Source organism: Chlamydotis macqueenii, chromosome 14, assembly GCF_036417535.1.
Source record: "Chlamydotis macqueenii isolate bChlMac1 chromosome 14, bChlMac1.mat, whole genome shotgun sequence".
NCBI classification, from domain to species: Eukaryota; Metazoa; Chordata; class Aves; order Otidiformes; family Otididae; genus Chlamydotis; species Chlamydotis macqueenii.
Genome location: NC_141569.1, coordinates 17,842,717 through 17,861,308, shown reverse-complemented (window position 1 = coordinate 17,861,308; position 18,592 = coordinate 17,842,717). Strand labels below are relative to the sequence as shown.

General features: G+C 45.9%; 1 protein-coding gene across 2 annotated transcripts; it reads right to left on the bottom strand.

Annotated features, from left to right (window-relative positions):
- Positions 1 to 42: 42 nt before the first annotated feature.
- On the bottom strand, positions 43 to 9,711 carry SKP1 (S-phase kinase associated protein 1). 2 transcript variants are annotated; one of them, XM_086759083.1, is made up of 6 exons: positions 9,462 to 9,711; positions 6,681 to 6,777; positions 3,904 to 3,977; positions 2,536 to 2,679; positions 1,727 to 1,867; positions 43 to 1,346 (listed from the first exon to the last, which is right to left on the bottom strand). In XM_086759083.1, the coding sequence occupies exons 2-6, from the start codon at positions 6,775 to 6,777 to the stop codon at positions 1,311 to 1,313; spliced, it is 492 nt and encodes a 163-aa protein (XP_086615209.1). In that variant the 5' UTR covers positions 9,462 to 9,711; the 3' UTR covers positions 43 to 1,310. The 2 variants fall into 2 exon arrangements, with proteins under 2 accessions (XP_086615209.1, XP_086615210.1); XM_086759084.1 differs by lacking the exon at positions 9,462 to 9,711 and adding an exon at positions 8,896 to 9,016.
- Positions 9,712 to 18,592: the final 8,881 nt, after the last annotated feature.

Genomic DNA, 18,592 nt, shown 5'->3' with positions numbered 1-18,592 from the left:
TAAGACCATCTAGTTTCAAATAACTAGAACCATTTGCAAATGAAAGTTTAAAAGCCCTTTATTAATTCTGAAGTGAAACACTGATATCAAAGTGAGATAAGTATGTTTATTAAGGTTCATTCTACTCTACGGTTTATACAGAGAATGGAATGCAATACAAGCTAAGAGCACACCTCAGAGATCTACCACACAACCATCCCCTACTCCCTATAAGGGAACTGTAAAAAAAAAAACAAAACCAAAAAAAACAAAAATCAGAATCAGAAAACCAGTTACTGTTTAACTAGTTGCAAGTGGCTTTGTCCAAAGAAGTGAAGCTCGATATTGCATTAGCTTTGTATGCAATCATTAAGTCTCTACAAGCTGAAGTATCACATTACAGAGGCGTTAAGATTTCCTGTGGACACATGAAACCATGTTTTAAAGAGCTACATCACAGGGGTTGTTTAAAATTGCCTAAAAACGAGCCACTAATGGCATGCACAGGTCAATAATATTAACTTTGGTAATGTCAGTCATTTTTGGTCAAACCTGGATTCCACTTTTAATACTAACATGTATAAAATCACACCCAGCCTGTGCACAAAGCAACACACTTTTCATTTGCTACCAGCTAGAGGCAGGTCTTCAAGACATGGCTGAACTATTCAAATTTAACTGTCAGGAGCTTGCTTAGTTCTAGATCACAGCTTTCACTAGTCTATAAGGCAAGACTAATAGGACAAGAAAGTGGTCAATTTTCTTTTTTTTTTTTTAAATGCAGGACAAGAACCATCTTGAAAGTCACATAGCTTTAAGGAACGCTAATTTTCCCTACAGTGTTTTTGTAAGAAATCCAGCAATTTTTTTTTTTTTTTACTTTACCTAGTTCCCCAAGACACGCTCTAGTTTGTTTTTCTTTCTGAAGCTATCAATACCCTGTAAAGACAAGTGTTCTGTTCTTCTTGAGGAAGAAGTCATCGGTGGTTTATTTACAATGGAATCGATCTTTAGCACTGTAACTGGACTTGAAGAGTTGAAAAGTGTAATGAAAATGACAACCTGAAGTGCTACTTTCCATATAGAATCCACACTTAGTTCGGTTTTATTCATTGCAGAGTAAAGTAAAAAGACATCCGATTACACTAGTAAAAACTCAGAAGATTTAAATTTGTACTCAAAAAAAACCACTACACATGCAAAGGGAACAATATCCTGCTAACACAACTTCATTTGCTGCTGCATTTGTCTAATATTAACAATTATGAACAGAGCAGTGCAACTAGTATTTGGAACAATCCTTACAGTGTTTGAGTGTCAGGCACAAGACTTCACTTCTCTTCACACCACTGGTTCTCTTTACGTACCTGAAAGAACATTTTAACGATTAATACATTGCAGTGAACTTCTAAAAGTTAGTGTAAACTCCCATGAGCATTCAGGATTACTTATTGCTGCCAGACAAACTTGGAAGCAGCTTTAATTTTCCACGTAGGGTTTGTAATTAGAAAGTCAGTCTTCCAAACTGAGCTGTTTATCAATATACACCAATAAATTTATTTCTCATGCCTAGATTTGATCAAAGCTTATTTTTTTTTCCACCAACTAAAGCAAATGGACTAGCTTGAAGCTGCATTGTTTCATGACAATGTTAACAAATCAGTCGTTTCGCACATTAAATGATGAAGCACCACACAATAACTCAGCACAAAACCAGCTAAATTCTAAGTAAACCCAGACCACGTACCTGTGCTTCTTCCTCCTCAGTGAAGTCATTCTTAATATTGAATGTCTTGCGAATTTCTTCTGGAGTTTTCCCCTTGATCATGTTTGCAACTGTCTTGCATGTGACATCAAGTAAACCTTTGATGTCCAAGTAATTTGCAGCCTGTAGAAGAGTTTCCACATTTAAAGCCTCCATATAAATATTCTGCCTCTGTAGATGCACTACCAAAGCTACGCACACACGGAAATTGCAGAACACTAACTGCAAACAGATCATTCTCCACTTTGAGAAGTTCTAGAAGCTTGAAGTAACTACCTAAAACTTGCTTGCCAAACAGAAGGGAAAGTCATTTGTACCATGAAAGGCAGAACCCCCTGCTCCTCCGTTTACAAAGGGCTTTCAGAAGTCTGCAAACACTTGAGGTCTTTGGTGTTGAAGTGCTGTTAACTAGCTAAGACAGGTAATAATGTCTCACAGTACCACGTAACGCACAATTTGTAAGAGTCAAAGCTAGATTTTTAACTTGGATGCAGATCTCCAGAACCCCTTTTCTAGGCTCAAGAGCTACAAGAACGAAGACAGCCGCAGGGCCCCGTATTCAGAAAAGTACAATCTATACTTGCCCATTTACCAGTTAATAATGCCCAGCATTAGGTTAACAAGCATTCCAACATCCTCAATATTAGCCAGTAGCTTGCCAGAACTACTTGCCCTCCCCACATCCCCCCCCATGCAGAAGTTATTCAAGAAGCACAAAGACTTTGTTTGCCAACTGCACAAACAGAGCGCACTTCACAGGCACAGCCTTTACACTTCTTAACCATACTTACCAGGATAAGTTCGAAAAGCGTCCCTTGGTCTACTTTCAGAAACTCCTGATCCCACACAGGGATGTCATCTGTTCTTTTTTCTTTGTTCTCATCATCCTCAGGAGGAGGTGGATCATCCTTGTGATGGGTGCACCACTGAATCACCTAATTACAGTTTTAATATTAAAGTTTTATCCAAATGATTCTTCCATCAGGCCCCAACTATAACTTAACTTCGTTTTAGAAGAACCATACCTTCTTCTCTAGATTTAATGTTAGAGTCCTGTAGGAACACGCTCCATTACTCAGTATTTTCATCTTAGAACAACTGATCCCCAGTCTTGAAGTACAACAGCCTTCAAGAGTCCTATCTGAGACAGCAGCTCGTTAATCACTTATGACCTTAAAAGCCAGCTGCAGGTGTTATGAAGTTATTCAATCCTGTGCTAACACACAGGAGACTGTACAAAGGAAACCTAAACCTCACTCTGCAGTGTTTAATCTGTTTGCAGAAACATAACTCTTATTAAGAATACTACACATGGGAAGAGCGTAGAACGGTAACAGCTACCAGTAGGACATGTTCACCACAGTACAAAGTTCACCTGGCAAAAGTTTGCATGTTCCCAAGCTTGCCTTTTTTGTTTTTTTAAAAGGAAAAACACAAAAAACCCCACACACCACCACTCCATCACCCAGATAGTTAAAAGGAGTAGGGATGTACTGCAAGCAAAATTCTGCTCCGTTCTGCCAACCCAGGAGACTCCACAAGTTTGAAGTTATTTATGCATATGTTCACTAGGAAATCATTCCTAACCCTGTATTTACCCCAAAACAGTCCAGTGCTTATTTTGGCACAACACTTTCTACCTCAGAGCAAAAAACCATCTTAGAAGACAACAACACACTCTTCCAATTCTTATTTGACCCAACAATAACCACAGCCTACTACTGAATTTAACACGGAGCACGCAGTGTCTCCCAAGCGCTGTAACCACCAGTTACTCACCCCTGCCTGTCCTTTAGTCCTTCCTCCTAATATTTGGATCTCAAACCGCCAGCTCAGTTCACAGACTCCAATTAGAAATCAGTACTTTAATACCATGAAATATTAGTCCACACAAGATGCCTAGCACCACTTCAGAACCTTCGGAAGCCCATCCAGACTCCAGCTGCTAATCCAGAAGGCCACTCTCTTCTGCCACTACCTGCCAGCCTCACCCCAGTTCTCAAACACCCTAGATGCCCGTGTTCATGTAGCTCAAGTTGGTTAAGCTGGTAGCTAGCGCATGAAAAGCATCATTAGCACAACAGTTCATAACCTCTAGCTCCAACATTAATTTCCCATTTTGTCACTGCCATACACCACCACCAGTTTCAGCATCTTACCTTTTTCAAGATAGCTGCATTAACATTTGGAAGAGGGACTGGGTCATCGTCACCTTCATCATCCATTCCCAAATCTAAAAACGGAAAGATGACTAAGCAATTGGCAGGCAAAACCATTTACTCTTCTCTGAGCTAGGCTGCTTCACCAATTCTCCACTACTGTAACACCACAGAGGCTGAATGGACTGGTGGCAAAGGATCCCTACCTGGTGAAGTCAGCAGCTTTTAGAAAGCTTTGATGAGGCTTTGTGGAGCCGTGGCTGGATTACATACACTAGGTTATACCAAGTTTAGGCTAAGTAATGTATGAGAGAGATCTGGATCAAGTTTGTCACTTTGTCCCCTTGATACAATTAAGGAATCAAAGTCAAAATTGAGAGATAAGCATAATTAAAATTTGGACTAGATACACAGACAAAGTATCACCTCAGCCATCTTTGATCAGAGAATCTGCAATTTTTTCTTACACCAATGCTAACTGTCAGATGACACTCTAGCTGCCAAAGACTAAGATCTTGTAATTAGTTATTTAATTGAGTAACTACACAGACCTTCACTCACTATACGCACAAATGAGCCAATTCTACAGCACCAAGGAACTTAATTTTTAAGAACAGATGACTGTCACACCATCATCACTGCTCAAATATGTGCACAATTCAAGTGGCATGTACTTCTGTATTTAGGCAAGTCAACTACTGTTACTATTAATGGGATATTAATTAGTACTACTTTTTGTTTGGAATAACTAACTTCACAGATTCAGGAACTGAAATACTGACATTAAAGGGTACTGCATATGTCACCAGTTATCAGAAACTTCAAACGCATACTTTGAACACGGTGGCAGACACTAGTTTAAGAAGTGACCAGTGCAAAACTGTCACTGTGGGGAAATAATTCAAGCAATATCTCAAGTTTAGCCACTGCTGCTCAGTTTGTCCCCACCAGCTCCAAAACAGCAATTTAATCTGTTATCAGAAAACTCCTACTTCATTGGTGGTCCCATGACCCTCAACACAACCCTGCCTTTCAGCTCTTCCCCTTTCAGCTGCAGGGCTTGACACAGAAAACACGGTAACTGATGCTGAACCAGCTGTACTGCAACGCATTTCATCTGTACTGGGAGACTGGTTCTCAGCCAGATGGGTAAAGAGGCTGGTTTACAGTGCCTAGCGCACAATCAGCTACCGTGTGTAATGTCCCTTTCATCAACACCCGCGTGTCACCGAACACCAGCAGGGACACAGCTTCCACACGAGGAAACCGAGAACCACCACGCTCCCTAACATATTCCAACCAGCTGCTGTCTCCTGCTCGCACTGCCGGTCATGTCCAACAGCACCTTACCAGCAGAATCAAAGTGTTCAATGCTTGGAGCATTCCAACCTTACTTCTATTGTTCTTATGTACAGGGTGTCACAACCAGACAAAGATTTATACCCAAGAACATAACTTTAACTACATCTACAGATTTAATTTTTTTTTCCTAACTTAATTCATTAATACACCCAAAAACTGGAAAAAACCACCAGTAAACAATGAGGATTTTGCACTAGAGGGATTAGACACAGTTTGCTCTGTGTCCCAGCCATCTGGCAGACTTCCCCTCCCCCGCCATCAGTTCTTTTGTTTCAAATCTATGTCAGCAGGAGATCAGAACTAAGTATTTATCCCAAATAATTTAACTGCACCCATAAGCTCACAATATAGATTTCACTTTAACTCTTTCTTCATTCCATTGGTTTATGACATCCACCCCATTTAAAAGATATTTACAGAATGGCCAGAAGGCCAACCGCATCCTGGGCTGCATCAAGAGGAGCGTGGCCAGCAGGTCGAGGGAGGTGATTCTGCCCCTCTACTCTGCCCTGGTGAGACCCCACCTGGAGTACTGCGTCCAGTTCTGGAGCCCCCAACACAAGGACATGGACCAGTTGGAGAAGGTCCAGAGGAGGGCCACAAAGATGATAAAAGGGCTGGAGCACCTTTCCTATGAGGACAGGCTGAGAGAGTTGGGGCTGTTCAGCCTGGAGAAGAGGAGGCTCCGGGGAGACCTGATAGCGGTCTTCCAATACCTCAAGGGGGCCTACAGGAAAGATGGGGAGAAGCTGTTCAGTAGGGCCTGTTGTGATAGAACAAGGGGTAATGGGTTTAAATTAGAAGGAGGTAGGTTTAGATTAGATATGAGAAAAAAATTTTTTACAATGAGAGTTGTAGAGCACTGGCCCAGGTTGCCCAGAGAGGCAGTGGATGCCCCATCCCTGGAATCGTTCAAGGCCAGGCTGGATGGGGCTCTGAGCAACCTGATCTAGTCAGGGATGTCCCTGCTTCTTGCAGGGGGGTTGGACTAGATGACCGTTGAAGGTCCCTTCCAACTCTAACCATTCTATGATTCTATGATTCTAAGTCTGGTTTGGATGATTAAATAAACTTAGTTTCCAATATTATTAGATGTTCCATCTGCTTAACTTTGACAAAACTGAAATAAGCTGTAGGGTGCTTATATTTTGCTAGCCTCCCTGCAAGTGCTCGACAAGAGGACTGAACTTCAGGCTTTTTGCGAAAGCACTTCCACCCGAAACACAGTTTCAGCTACAACAGCAATTGTTCCAGCTGTTCTGACAGAAGACAGCAAGCTGCTTCACAGTCCTGGGAACCTTTTTTCAGCACAGTACCAGTTTGTCTCCTTTGGTCACAATTCCTGTTCAAGAGGCTTCCTTGACTACGCTGCTATCTCCGCACGAGCCAGCAACCCTCAGGCTCCGTACTCTTACCTTCCAGCATAGTCTTTATAGTCACAGACTGTTTTGCGATTTCAACATCAACTTCAAAGATCTCTCCATCTGAACTCTGCAGCTTAATTGAAGGCATCTACAAGAGAAGGACAGTTATTTCCACACAATGTTCAGCAAATGGTACAAGTTTAGCTGACTCCAAGACAGACATTACCCTTTACTATTTATATTGCTTCTTACCAACAGCAGACAGCCCAGTGCCACTTACAGCACGCTCAGATTATTCACCGCTTGAATCAACAAGCCTGAATGTAGCCTAACACCAATTTAGGAGAACTTTTTCCTTAATGCAAAAGCATTAAATGCATGAAATTTATTAGTCAATAGTGCTTAGATAGACAACTCTAGTATTGCACTGTAAAAAAAAAAAAAAAAAAAAAAATCTCTCTCTTGAATTAACTTTCAACAACACTTCCAAAACACTACTTGTCTTCAAACCCAAACACTTGCTACTCACTTCAACTACCCCAATGAAGTCAGATCTCAAAAGCAGTTTTCAAATTACAGCCTCCGGAACTGAATCAGAAAATTGAGGTTGGAACAAACTCCTCTAGAGAGTCTCGTCCAGCCTCCCTTGCTCCAAACAGTCAAACAGACCAGGTTACCTGGGATCAAAGGCTTTCCTTCAGGAAAGTGTTTGGTTTTCTGAAGAGATTAAAAAGCAATACACGACTATAAGGAAGGCTTTCAGCACTCCAAAGTGCTCTTAAAGTAGGAAGTTAGGTCAGCATTTTGTTAGCATTAGGAAAGACTAAGACGACTATGCATTTTAACAAGGTTTTTCAAACAAACCGTGATAAGACCTACAACAGAAGCAGTAGACTTCAAAGCTGTCACCGGCAGAAAAATAATCAAACTTTACAAGAATGCATCCTTCCAGATATTTAACAGCTCAAACCCAGAAGTAATGCACTTGATATAGCAACCGGCAGGTTACAACTTCTGCCTGAAATTACACATGCAGTCTGTTTGGGTATCACTGCACTTGAAGGCCACGATAAACGTAACTGCCTGGCAACACAACAAACTCGTAGGATTTGTTATAGTAAGTTCCTTTACCACTCAAAATATTTGTTAGCAGCAGATCTTTGCAACAGTTTATTGTTTTCCTCAAGTTACCTGCTCAAAGATCTCTAACGTACGTATTTGTAAACACAGCCTGCAAGGCACTGTAAAAACAAGCTCTAGAACAACGAAACTCAAGTTAATTTCAATTTATTTTCAAGTGTCCTCCCCTCATCAAATCTAAGAGCTATGCATGCTAGTTCCTCACAGCAGTACTTGAGCTACCAAAACTGAATTAGCTGGACCGCTCTCAGCAAACTCCCATTATCCCTTTTTGAATGCCTCCTGCAGCTCATCAGCACGGCTCAGCCCAACAGCACTGCAACAAACCCAGTCGGATGGAGGCCGGCCAAGGCATGTTATTAAGCAGCTCACACCAGCCTGAAGTCCTCACTGCTTTAATTTCCATTTGGCAGAGCGAGTAGCTAGTTAATGTTTACACAGCCACGTAACCCTATATGACAGCGCTACTTCCAATTAACAGGGGTGTTCTGGAGGGACAGAGTCATGATCATTCCAAAAATACAAATGCATATACACAGCCACAAAAGCAGAATTTGGATTAAAACATAATTCTGTGTTGGTAGTTTCAACGGGGGGGGGGAAGTTATCTAGGCATATATTTCAGATTTATTGCATCTGTTCTTGCAGTGGTTGTCTGAGAACACTCAAGAACAAACCCAGCTTCAGATGCCAGCCTTCCTGTGCTCGTGTCTAGGATTACATAATGCTGCACAAGGGAGCCTGCAAGACAGGGATGCTGCCTCCAGCAGCCCAGCCCCTGCAAGAATAATTGCCTGAAGATCCTTGTATCACCCAAACCCAGTTTTATCGAGGCTTTTAGGCTATTGTTAGGAGTCTGAATTAGGTACAATAGAGTTAATCCACTGATAACAGATCAGGACTTCATCCAAATGTCATTATTTTTATACCACAGTCTCCTGGAAGAAAAACAAAGTCATTTTCGGCAATCTGCAGCAGAGCTCTGGAAACAGACAGGCCTTGGACAGCAACACAGCTGGGTGACTAAGCAGGCTGGTCCCAAAAGCTCTGCTCGACAACAGCAAAACAGGTTGGGAGCCGGTCAAGAGACAAACCTGAACTACAACGGTCATTTGCATGCATAAACCTGGAACGCGGAGCTCAGCCGCCTGAAACAACGCTACCAGGCAACTCCGTGCCCCGCAGAGCTGCTCGGGACGGGTGCCCGCTCCTTCCCCCTCCCCTCCCCGATGCCACCGGGTGTAACGCTGCGTGCGTGAAACAAAATCGTACCTGAGCCGCTCCACAGCTCCCCCCGCTAAGGAAGAGGCGCTCGGGGTGGCCCGGAGCGGCCCCCCGGCCTCGCGGGGGAGGGTCCGGCCCCACCAGTGCTGTGCGGGCCGGGGCGGGGGCAGCGCCTCCGCTTTATTTACCTGACCCCGCAGACGGGGCCTTCCCCCTCCCCCGCTCACCTCGCCTAGGGCAGCCCACGGGCGTTTCAGCCCCGCGTGGCCCACGAAGGGCTCAGACCTCGGCCCGCACCACGGCCACCCGGGAGCTCGGCCGCCGCGGCCGCCCGCGCCACGCCGGGCCCTCTTTCCACGCCGAGCGGGCCCCGCGGCCAGGCCCAGCTCCCGCCGCCGCCGCCGCCTCAAGCGCCCATCCCCGCTTCCCTCAGCGGCCAACCTCCGGCCCCGAGCTCGCAGGCCTCACCGTGAGGAGGAGAAAGGTGGGGGTAGCGTCCGGCTCCGCGCTGACTGGGCCTGGCGGCGGCGGCAGCGCTCCGGGCCCAACTGCGGCGGCGGCTTTATATGGCGGAGGAGGGGTGCGGGGGGGGGGGGGGGGAGGCGGGCAAGGACCCGCCGCCCGCTGCTTCGCAACCGGCGGGCCGCCCGCCGCGAACGCCTGAGAAAAAGACCCCGCCCTGGCTTCCGAACGGCGCGGAACGCCGCTGATAATAATAAAAAAAAAAAAACAGAGCCGCGCCGCCCTTCGGAGGGTGGGGAGGGGGGAAAAGGAGCCGAAATAGGGCCGGGAGGGGGGGGACCGGAGGCCGTCGGGTCTTTCAGGCAGCAGCGCGGCCGGAGCCGCAGGGCGGGCGGGGGCGTCGGAGCGGGCCAACGGCTGCGGCGCCCGTGGGGCCGCCGCGGGCCCGAGCGCGGTGCTGCGGGGAGGCAGGGGCGGAGCCGGGCCGAGCCGGGCCGGGCCGGGCCGGGGCAGCGCGCTGGCTGCGGCCCGCTGGAAATCGCTGGTGATGGCGATGGGTGCCAGTGCGCCGGGCAGCCTGCGGTACCTGGAGGCCGGCCCGGTGTCCTGCTCGGGAAACAGCCGGCCCACGGGCAGGGCCGTCGTCGCGTGTGCTTAAAAACGGTAACGGGGAGTAACCCGGACTGGTCACGAGCAGCCCACGCTGGGTGTTTTCCTACTAGCAGGGTTCCACGGGGGGAAAGCCCTGGGCCCAGGGGTGCCAGCACGCCCCAGAGGGAGCTTGCAGCAGGGATCTGGGTGAGGCCGCTGCTTGTGGCAGCATCGCGTCTGTAAATACACTGAAATGCGGTCTTCAGTGGGTATGCGAGCAGCAGAAAACATTTTAACGAAAAACCTACACTGAAAAACCGGCTAATTTCGACTTGTTGCAACAACAGGTTGTGCTCTTCAAGTGGCAACACAGCTCGGGACAGTTCACAGCGCTAGGAAAGGATTTGGGTCTAAGTAGCAATCACCGAACATCTTCTGAATGTCTGCCCCGGCTCCCACCAGGGATTTCAGGCAGCTACACAGCTCTGTCCATGGCCAGAAGCCGTTGAAGCATCCCCAGACACCAGCTGCACAAGGAGCCACCAGGCCAGAGGAGCTGGGAAAACCTCCCGAGTGCTGCCAAAGCAGCGCACAACCACCCACCCGAGCGGCGTACCCCGTGCAGGTGACCTCTCCTGAAAGGTCAGGAGTACGTGCTAGGTAGCGACAGGCGTTAGGTTTGCAGGAAAAGAGAGATCTGAAGGTTTTGGCTCAGTGAGGAAGGCAGTCCAGGGTACGAGTCCACCAAAGTAACCGTGAGGTTGCTCTCACTTCCACGCTGCGCTGCTGAGTCTGAGTTCAAAAGCTTGCTTTGATCATTTCAGAGCCCACAGCCCAGGACAGCAGCCTAGCCACAGAAGTATCGAGTCATCTTTCTTTCGTTAGCCTGAGTGATCTAACCAATGAGACCGCAAATATTAGAAGTATTTAATATTAAATAGATTGTTGGTTAGGGCTGGCTCTCCAGCGAGACGGAGGACTCAAATACGGACTGTCAGCCAGGAAGAACCTCTTAGAGCTTAGGTGACAGGCTGTTCACATGGGATCATATCACTGAACGTTTCGTATAAATTCCAAAGACCTGTTGGAGACGACTGCCTTACGTGGAGATCTTGCTTCACGAGCTGTAGGATACCAAGCAGCTCGTTTGTTACAGCACGCGTGAAGATGACTCTGAGCAACCTGATCTGACTTTGCAGATGGTTCTAAATTCAGAGCGTGGTCGAGAGGACCCTCCATCGTCCCTGCAGCCTGAACTGCTGTACGCTTCCGTAACACGTGCTTCACTGGAACTCTTCATAACAGCTGAGCGAGCATCCAGAGATGTCAAGTGATGCTTGTACAGCAGACTGACGCTAACACAGGTTCCTCAAAGATCCCGGCGTTAGCAACCAGATAAACTGTTTGTTCACCATTTATTAGGACCTAATTATCATGTTTTAATGTATAGCTATATATCACATACGCATACGTGTGAAGCCTCTAAGCTATGCCTATGTGACCATTTGATTGTACCATCATCACATTTACCTCTTTCCTCCTGAATCGCTCCATCTCGTATGCCGATGCCGAGGAACATTCACTGCACTGAAAAAGAAATGACGCTGCCTTTATTTTCCTTGAATGGCCTTTTTTTTTTCAATTTATATTAAAAATCTTTGGTTTAGAGGATCAGACAGTGACAGAATGTGGTCTTTGGAAAACATATTTGCAAATCCTAAATCCCCTTTCCCGGTGTTGCCAAGGATGGGGTTTCTGATGTGGCTCACAATCAGCGAGCACAAGCTCTCCGACTGCAAATCAGGCTCAGCAGAGCGGGTATGGGATTTGCTCTCTACGCAAGACAAATCTAATAAAAATCTAGGAACAGGCAGAAACCTAAGTTCCATGCTTAATTACAACCTGTGTATGAATTTAATTCAAAGTGATGCTAGCAGTGAGCTTTATACTTGATACATCTCTACGGGCTTTCTAAAGAAGAAAATTCAGTCCGCGGTGGAGTTTGAATTTAGCTGTTGAATTAGAAGTCTGTGAAAGTTAAAACAACAAAAACACCCCACACCCCGAAAAAGTGGCAGACGGCTGTCAGAGATACGCTGTAATCACACGAGGGCCACCTCCCCCTGTGCCCTACATATCGTCCCCTGAACGATAGTCCAGATGCTTTCTGCTATCTGTCGGGGGAAAGCAGCTGCTGCAGTGTTGATAGCCAAAGTCCTGTGAGTAAGTCAGTAGTAATAACACATAAGGCCCATCCTTCACTAAACCTGCAAGGCAAAGAACAAGATTTTTCGAAAAATGGGTGGCCCAGTTTCTATTGTTATACGTATAGATAATCACTGAAATGCAAATAATCCTAAACCTAAGAATTACTGCCCTGAGCCGTACAGATAATCGCACCGTGTATCAGCCACAGATAAATTACAATTAAGGGCCTTTTCCCACTGAGAACCCAGAGGAGGAAAGGGAAAGCTGAACACTAAAGCAAATATCTGAAAAGATTGGAGCAACCAAGACCAGTGCAAGCTTGATTTAATGCTTACCAGATCCAGAAGAGCTCTGACCTACATACTTGCAGCATCCCTGGGCTGCGGGCAGAGCCAGCTGAGCAGCGACGCAGCCGCAGGGGGAAAGGGATTTAACACGGAACATTAGAGAGCAGCCCCTCTGACACAGCACCACGTCTGCTCTGCTACCTTGGCTTCTCTTCCTGGCTGTTCCTCTCAGGCAAAAATTACTGTGCCCCCCACCCCTTCAACACCTCACACGCTCCTCTTTTACAGAGAAACTGGGTGCGTTTTTTTGCTCCTGGTGGTGATTTAGAGAGTATGGTGGTAACAGACTGAGCATTTTTTCAATACCACAAGTGTGACTGGGATTGTCAAAGCCAAGGGAGAACCAGGCTTGAGAGATCTCCGCTTTGCTCCAGCAGCAAAGAACTCAGCCTGGATTCCCTGAACGGCAGGGATGGGGGGCCAGCAGGGGCTGAACCTGAGGGTCCCAAAGCACAGCTGCTCTAGCAGAGAGAGCCAGGTATGGTTTGCTGGAAAGCAAGGTGTGACCATCAAATCTGAACAAGAAACTAATCTACATCTAGGGGAGGATGAGACTTTGCAGCAGAAATCCTCCTGTTTTTCAGGAATACAAAAAAAATGAGGAACATTTTTTTAAACAAGCAGCCACATCAACAAGGGGGAAAAATTAGAACTGGCTGGATCAGTGTAAAACCAGAAAACGTGAGAATTATCCATGTGAGATAGAGAGTAAAAGACATTGCTGAGCTCAAAGGCCTGTGCCACTGTTGTTTAAAGCAGTCTTGCAGCAACGCAGCAGCAGACAAGGAAAATTCTTGTTCTCAGTGCGACTCTGGAAAAAACTAATTATCGTGTTTCCACTTCATCAAAACTTGTACGATAGGAGCATCCTTGAGAAGGCGTTGCTTTTTCATCCAAGCTGTACCCCAGCAACACCCGACAGTGGGTAGCAGAGGCCGCTGGTTAGATGGGAGTCCGATTTACGCTGATAGACTGACAAAAATTCAATAACCAAATCCTGTCAAGCAGAGAGAGCAGCTGCTTTTTTTTATTAGCTTCTGTTTCTTCCTCTAACAACACCCATGTTCCCCTTACATAACTACAGGGATTCAAGAGAGTTTAGAAGACTAAAGATAGGGAGGGGAAAAAAAAAAAAAAAAAAAAAGATTAAAAATAGAAACACACCTACCTCAAGCATATTTGCAGCATTTACTTCCCAACCTCATCCTCATTCCACTCCCACATACTTAAACAGACCAGTTTTGTACTGGTTGTGCACCCTTTGAAACCACTTGCGCCGCTCAGGAGGAGCCAGGTTCGGATCCCGCGGCTGTATCCCTGCTGAGGAAGATGCTGCCGGGTGAGAGGCACCCACCTCCAGCCCGTTTAGGCTGCCAGGTTACAGACAGCCGGGGAGCGGCTCCCCGGGACCCACGGTCACGGCGGGGGACACGCGGGGCACAGCCACGGGGTGGCGCCGGGGCTCGCTCCCGGGGAGCGGTCAGCGGGGCTCGTCCCCGAAAAGATGCGCTCATATTTATTCCATGACCTGAACGAAAATAGTGGGTTTACTTTAAATGGTCTTAAGAATGACTTTAAGTAGCGATGTATAAAATTGTGAGCAACGGGAGGGGAAACGAACGAGTCTGGCTGTAAAGCGTTGCACAGTACCGGTCTTCAACCCTGGAGCTGTTCGAAGTCCAAAAAGCAGATGATTCTGGGCTGGTTGTGACACAACAAATGATAAAGAGGAGCCGCTTTGAGGTTTCAAAGTCCATGGGAATAAATATAGCATGTTTCAGAAGTCAGGCTAATTCAAAGCACTTTTAAAAGAGATTGCAGGGAAAAAGGGACAGTCCAGTGCCGTTTGGAGATGGCTGAGCTGAAGGTGGATAAACTCATGAACAAACACAATCACCAGCCTTTCTCTGAGAGGGGGAAGAAAGGAGAGCAGACTCCCAGGGAGCTGCAGCACCCCCTCTCCTGGGCAGGGGTCCCCCCTTCAGCAGCAGCGGGCTGTGTCCCTCTTCCCCGAGGACAAACGCAGTGGTGGAAAGGGAGCGAAGCTGCCTGAAAAGTGGGTCAAGCATGGAATGAACACCGTAGGATCCTCTCAGAGCCTTCAGGGCCTCCCGTTTTTTCTTTGTAAAATAAGGAGGCAGAGAAAAGCAGTGGTCACTGACTGCTCTTGCACCGACTGCTGCAATAAAGAAGGGGTTTTCACAGCAAGTTTTGCGATGAGGCAGGGTGGTGGTGGGTATTTTTTCAAACTGCCTGAAAAATAAAGGCAGTTGGGAGCCAGGCCAAAGCCTTCCAGCCCAATCGATCATGCAATTACCAGTTTAAACAGCACACTCCTCTGACAGCTCAGCACTTTGTTTTTAAATGCATAATCCAGAAGACAGTTTATATATTTAATTAAAAAGAAAAAAAAAAACAAAAACAAAACCCCTCAAAAACCAGTTGTGGTTGGCAGAAATTTGTTGAGAAAGATGTTTACAGAAGTCAACAAGACGAAATAGCAAAGGTTTAGTTTGATTTATACAAGCCTATGCAATCATACGAATATCTGCAAAATGGAGTCTTCTCATCAAAAGGACCTGCCTGCAGGTTTTCCTCCGCAATACTCGCCCCTGCTCATGCTGCTCCTCTTCCAACACCATTCCCAGAGCAGCGCAGGCTGGCACGATGCAGCCACTAACCAGGTCAGCAAAAACGAACCGATGCTGGTTTGAAGTGATTGGAATGTCTCCCCACTCCCTTTATTTCTAGCTGATGTTTTGGAAACCACAACTGAAGTCTTGACAGCTCCGCAGCAGTTTGATGAACGAGGGAACAGGATGACCACTGATCCCAAGTCTCGTGTACCGTAACCCAGCAGGATGCTGGTTTAAACACAGAAACGTTGGCTGGATGGGCCCTCGCTCTCCCCCCTGAAGCAGCACGAGCACCAGCGCCAGCTCACCTGAGGCTTTTCCGAGCGCAGCCCTGGAAACTCCCAAGACCAGGTATTCTGCAGCCTCACCAGGTCACCTGCTCCAGCGCTACGCTGCCCTCCTGTTCTAAATGCTGTTACATCCAACCTGGTTTTCTGTTTCCCATATGTTTTGTCAATTACATATATTTCATATTTCAGTATTATTAGTGATTAATGTTTTATACACCAGCAGCAATCAGTTTAATCTCCATCCAAAAGCGGTTCTGTTCACCATAAGAGTAATTAAGAGATCAGGAGCTGTAGGTTCAACCCATCTTAAAGGGAATAAAGCTTTTAAGCCACAGCACAAGTTTTAAAAGGCTAAAACATGCAGCACTGCCTAATTTAAAACCAAAAGTGTTGTTTCAGCCTTTTTTTCCCTGTATATATGCCAAAGAACTCCGGTCCCTTGCTCAAGAGAGCAGCTTGCCTTTATTCTCATCCAGAAGGAGCCCAGCCAAATGAATTAGAGCACCGAAATAACTTTTTAAAAAACCACAGTAGGCTGACTCATGAGCTGCTTACTCTGCAGGGCTTTTTTAGTGGATTCACAGGTACTGAAGGATTCCTACAGCCCAGTGTAATTTTTACCTAACATTTTACCTGTTTCCAACCTTCTCCTAGAACCTGAAGAGATCTAATGCTCCACGTAGCGATCGCTGTAGCATACAGAAGGCACCCTACACATTCTACGAGACTTCAAAAACCATTGCTTGCAAACATTTTGCTCCAAAATCTAAGCTTATGTAAACTATGTGGATGCTGCCAAAAACACTGAATACTAAGACACTTCTTTCATGTAAAACTTTGCTTTAACCTATAAAAAAAAAAACCTAAAACTTTATCTGGAGTTTCTGTGAGTGCTCAGCATACAGACAAAACAAGTAGCAATTAGAGTAAGTGATAAACAAGTGCGTGGCAGGTGCATAAGGAAGTGGTGAGAGTAGAGCCACACCTTCAATTAATTTAATTTGGAGCAGCATTTAACATAAAATTCAAAATTGTGATTTGATCACACTTGCCTTTTCTTACAGAGCATTTTTCCAGAATGAAGAAGAGCATTTATCCTTCAGCCCCCTCCTGTTCCTCACATCACAGCTCCTCCGACAGCAGGAACTGCGCTCCAGTATTACTGAGGAAATGAAGATGAAGTGGTGAGGAGGGGAAAAAACAGAGGAATGTGTTTACCAAACTGTGGAAAAAGGCCCAAAATAAACCTAGCACTTGCGTAACAGTTTTGTTTTTTTTTATTTTGCATGAGGAAATCCTTTAAGATTCAGGCAGAATTTCTAAATTGCCAGAGCAAAGTATTTGTCCCAGGCTCAGACTTTAAGTGTTTACTACTATTAGAAAAAAAAAAAAAAAAACAACAAAACAAAACCCAAAATCCCTCAGGCGGAATATGGAAGCATGGATTAGCAGGTAACAGTAACTCTCAGAAATCTTTTCTCTACTAACATTTCCAGATGGACTTCTGATACTAACCAGACTGAAATCCAGGCAGACAAAATGTCAAAGCTTTCATCAGCAATACATACGCTCATCGCCTTTTTCCCAAGGCAGAATTTACTCTGTCATCCAGGACACCCAGAGAAGAACAAGGTAACTAGCTCTGTCCGTCTTCACTTGCCCGCGCGTCAAGTATCCTCCCAGGGTATCGTCAGTAGATCTGAAATAGCTAACGCTGCCCTGGCACTCAAAGCAGGGAGACGGAACGTGGATGCAAATGTCAGCAGCTGGAAACAATCTGACAGGAGCGTGAGCCAAGGAACACATGGGCTGGTTTACCTTGGAGAAAATGTCCATCTGCACACGCAGCGCTCCTCGTCAGTCACCGACGGAGCAGGGGCTGCTGCAGCAACTGGCCCGTTCTCCAGGGCTCTGCGGAAGATCAGGGATTGCTGGCCAGAAGCGAGAGGCAGAGGGGGCCGTGGGAGAAGGGAATAGAGAATAGGATGGGAACAGGCACAGGAAAGGTGTAGAGTGTGAAGGGGAAAAAAAGCTGGCAAGTGTATTCACTTCAAATCCCTCTCATTTTTCCTTTCAAAAACAGTGTTACTGAGTGTTTCCCTGTGTAGGAGTGTAACTTCATCTCTTGGTTTTGCCTTAATGATCCCTTAATTCAGGACAGGCCTCGTCAAAAGAAGGATGCTCACCCCAGTCTGATACACAAATTCAGATAAATGGCCAAATGACAGGACACTGGTAAGCGGGACTCAAGTAAAATGCAATATGGAAAGCTCAGCTCCCCCATCTGTGCGTTTCTACTGACTCTATTCAAATTCTGAAAAACAGAAGAAAAAAGGGGAAGTTCCCAAAGTGGTTCGTAGAAAGCATCGAGTTCCATTCATGCCTTCTGACAAGTCCAGTCCCAATGTCAGCCCTCCTCGCTAACCTAACTATCCCGTTTAAATTATTGAACTACCATAGTATGGCATTTCCAGCTACTCCTGTTTCACATTTCATGGAACTCACCAGTCTGTGTCGTGAAGGAGGAAACATCAACACTGATCTCTGAAACAAGGACAAATCCTAATTATGCTCATTTCTCTGCAGTCAGCGTCATCACAGTCTGAAGTGGAGGAAGTTTTGCTCAGGTGAACTTTCATCAGTCAGCTATCAATAAATCAGACAGTAATCATTTATATTTGAAGTTTTCCTTCTCCTCTTGAATCTCTCAAACATGGTTGTAGCTGGTTAGTACTGCTGGTGGCCAATCTCCATCAGAGAAACAGTTTTTTGTTCATAACATGATGGTGTCAGTGAGATCTTCAAAGGGTCAGAGTGCAATTACGGGGGACAGGGCAAAAATGGGAGTGACTTTCAACATTTTTCCAGTAACAACTCCTTGCATTTGTGTACAGAAATTGAACAAATTAACTGACCGCTCCCCTCTCAGTGCAGGAGATGAGTCACACCAGTTAAAGAATCAGGGAAAACGGAAAATAGGGCAGTCATTACCCTTGAAGGAATGGTGTCAACTAAGACACAAAGTTCTGTCTACAAAAAATTTACAGAGAATGGCAAGTGAAAGG

Excerpts from the sequence above, each read along its gene's own strand:
- SKP1 (XM_086759083.1), bottom strand. The coding sequence starts at position 6,777 with ATGCCTTCAATTAAGCTGCAGAGTTCAGATGGAGAGATCTTTGAAGTT. Across the intron at positions 2,680-3,903 it reads ATGCAGCTATCTTGAAAAAG|GTGATTCAGTGGTGCACCCA; the intron begins GTAAGATGCTGA and ends AACTGTAATTAG. Across the intron at positions 1,347-1,726 it reads CTGAGGAGGAAGAAGCACAG|GTACGTAAAGAGAACCAGTG; the intron begins GTACGTGGTCTG and ends ATGTTCTTTCAG.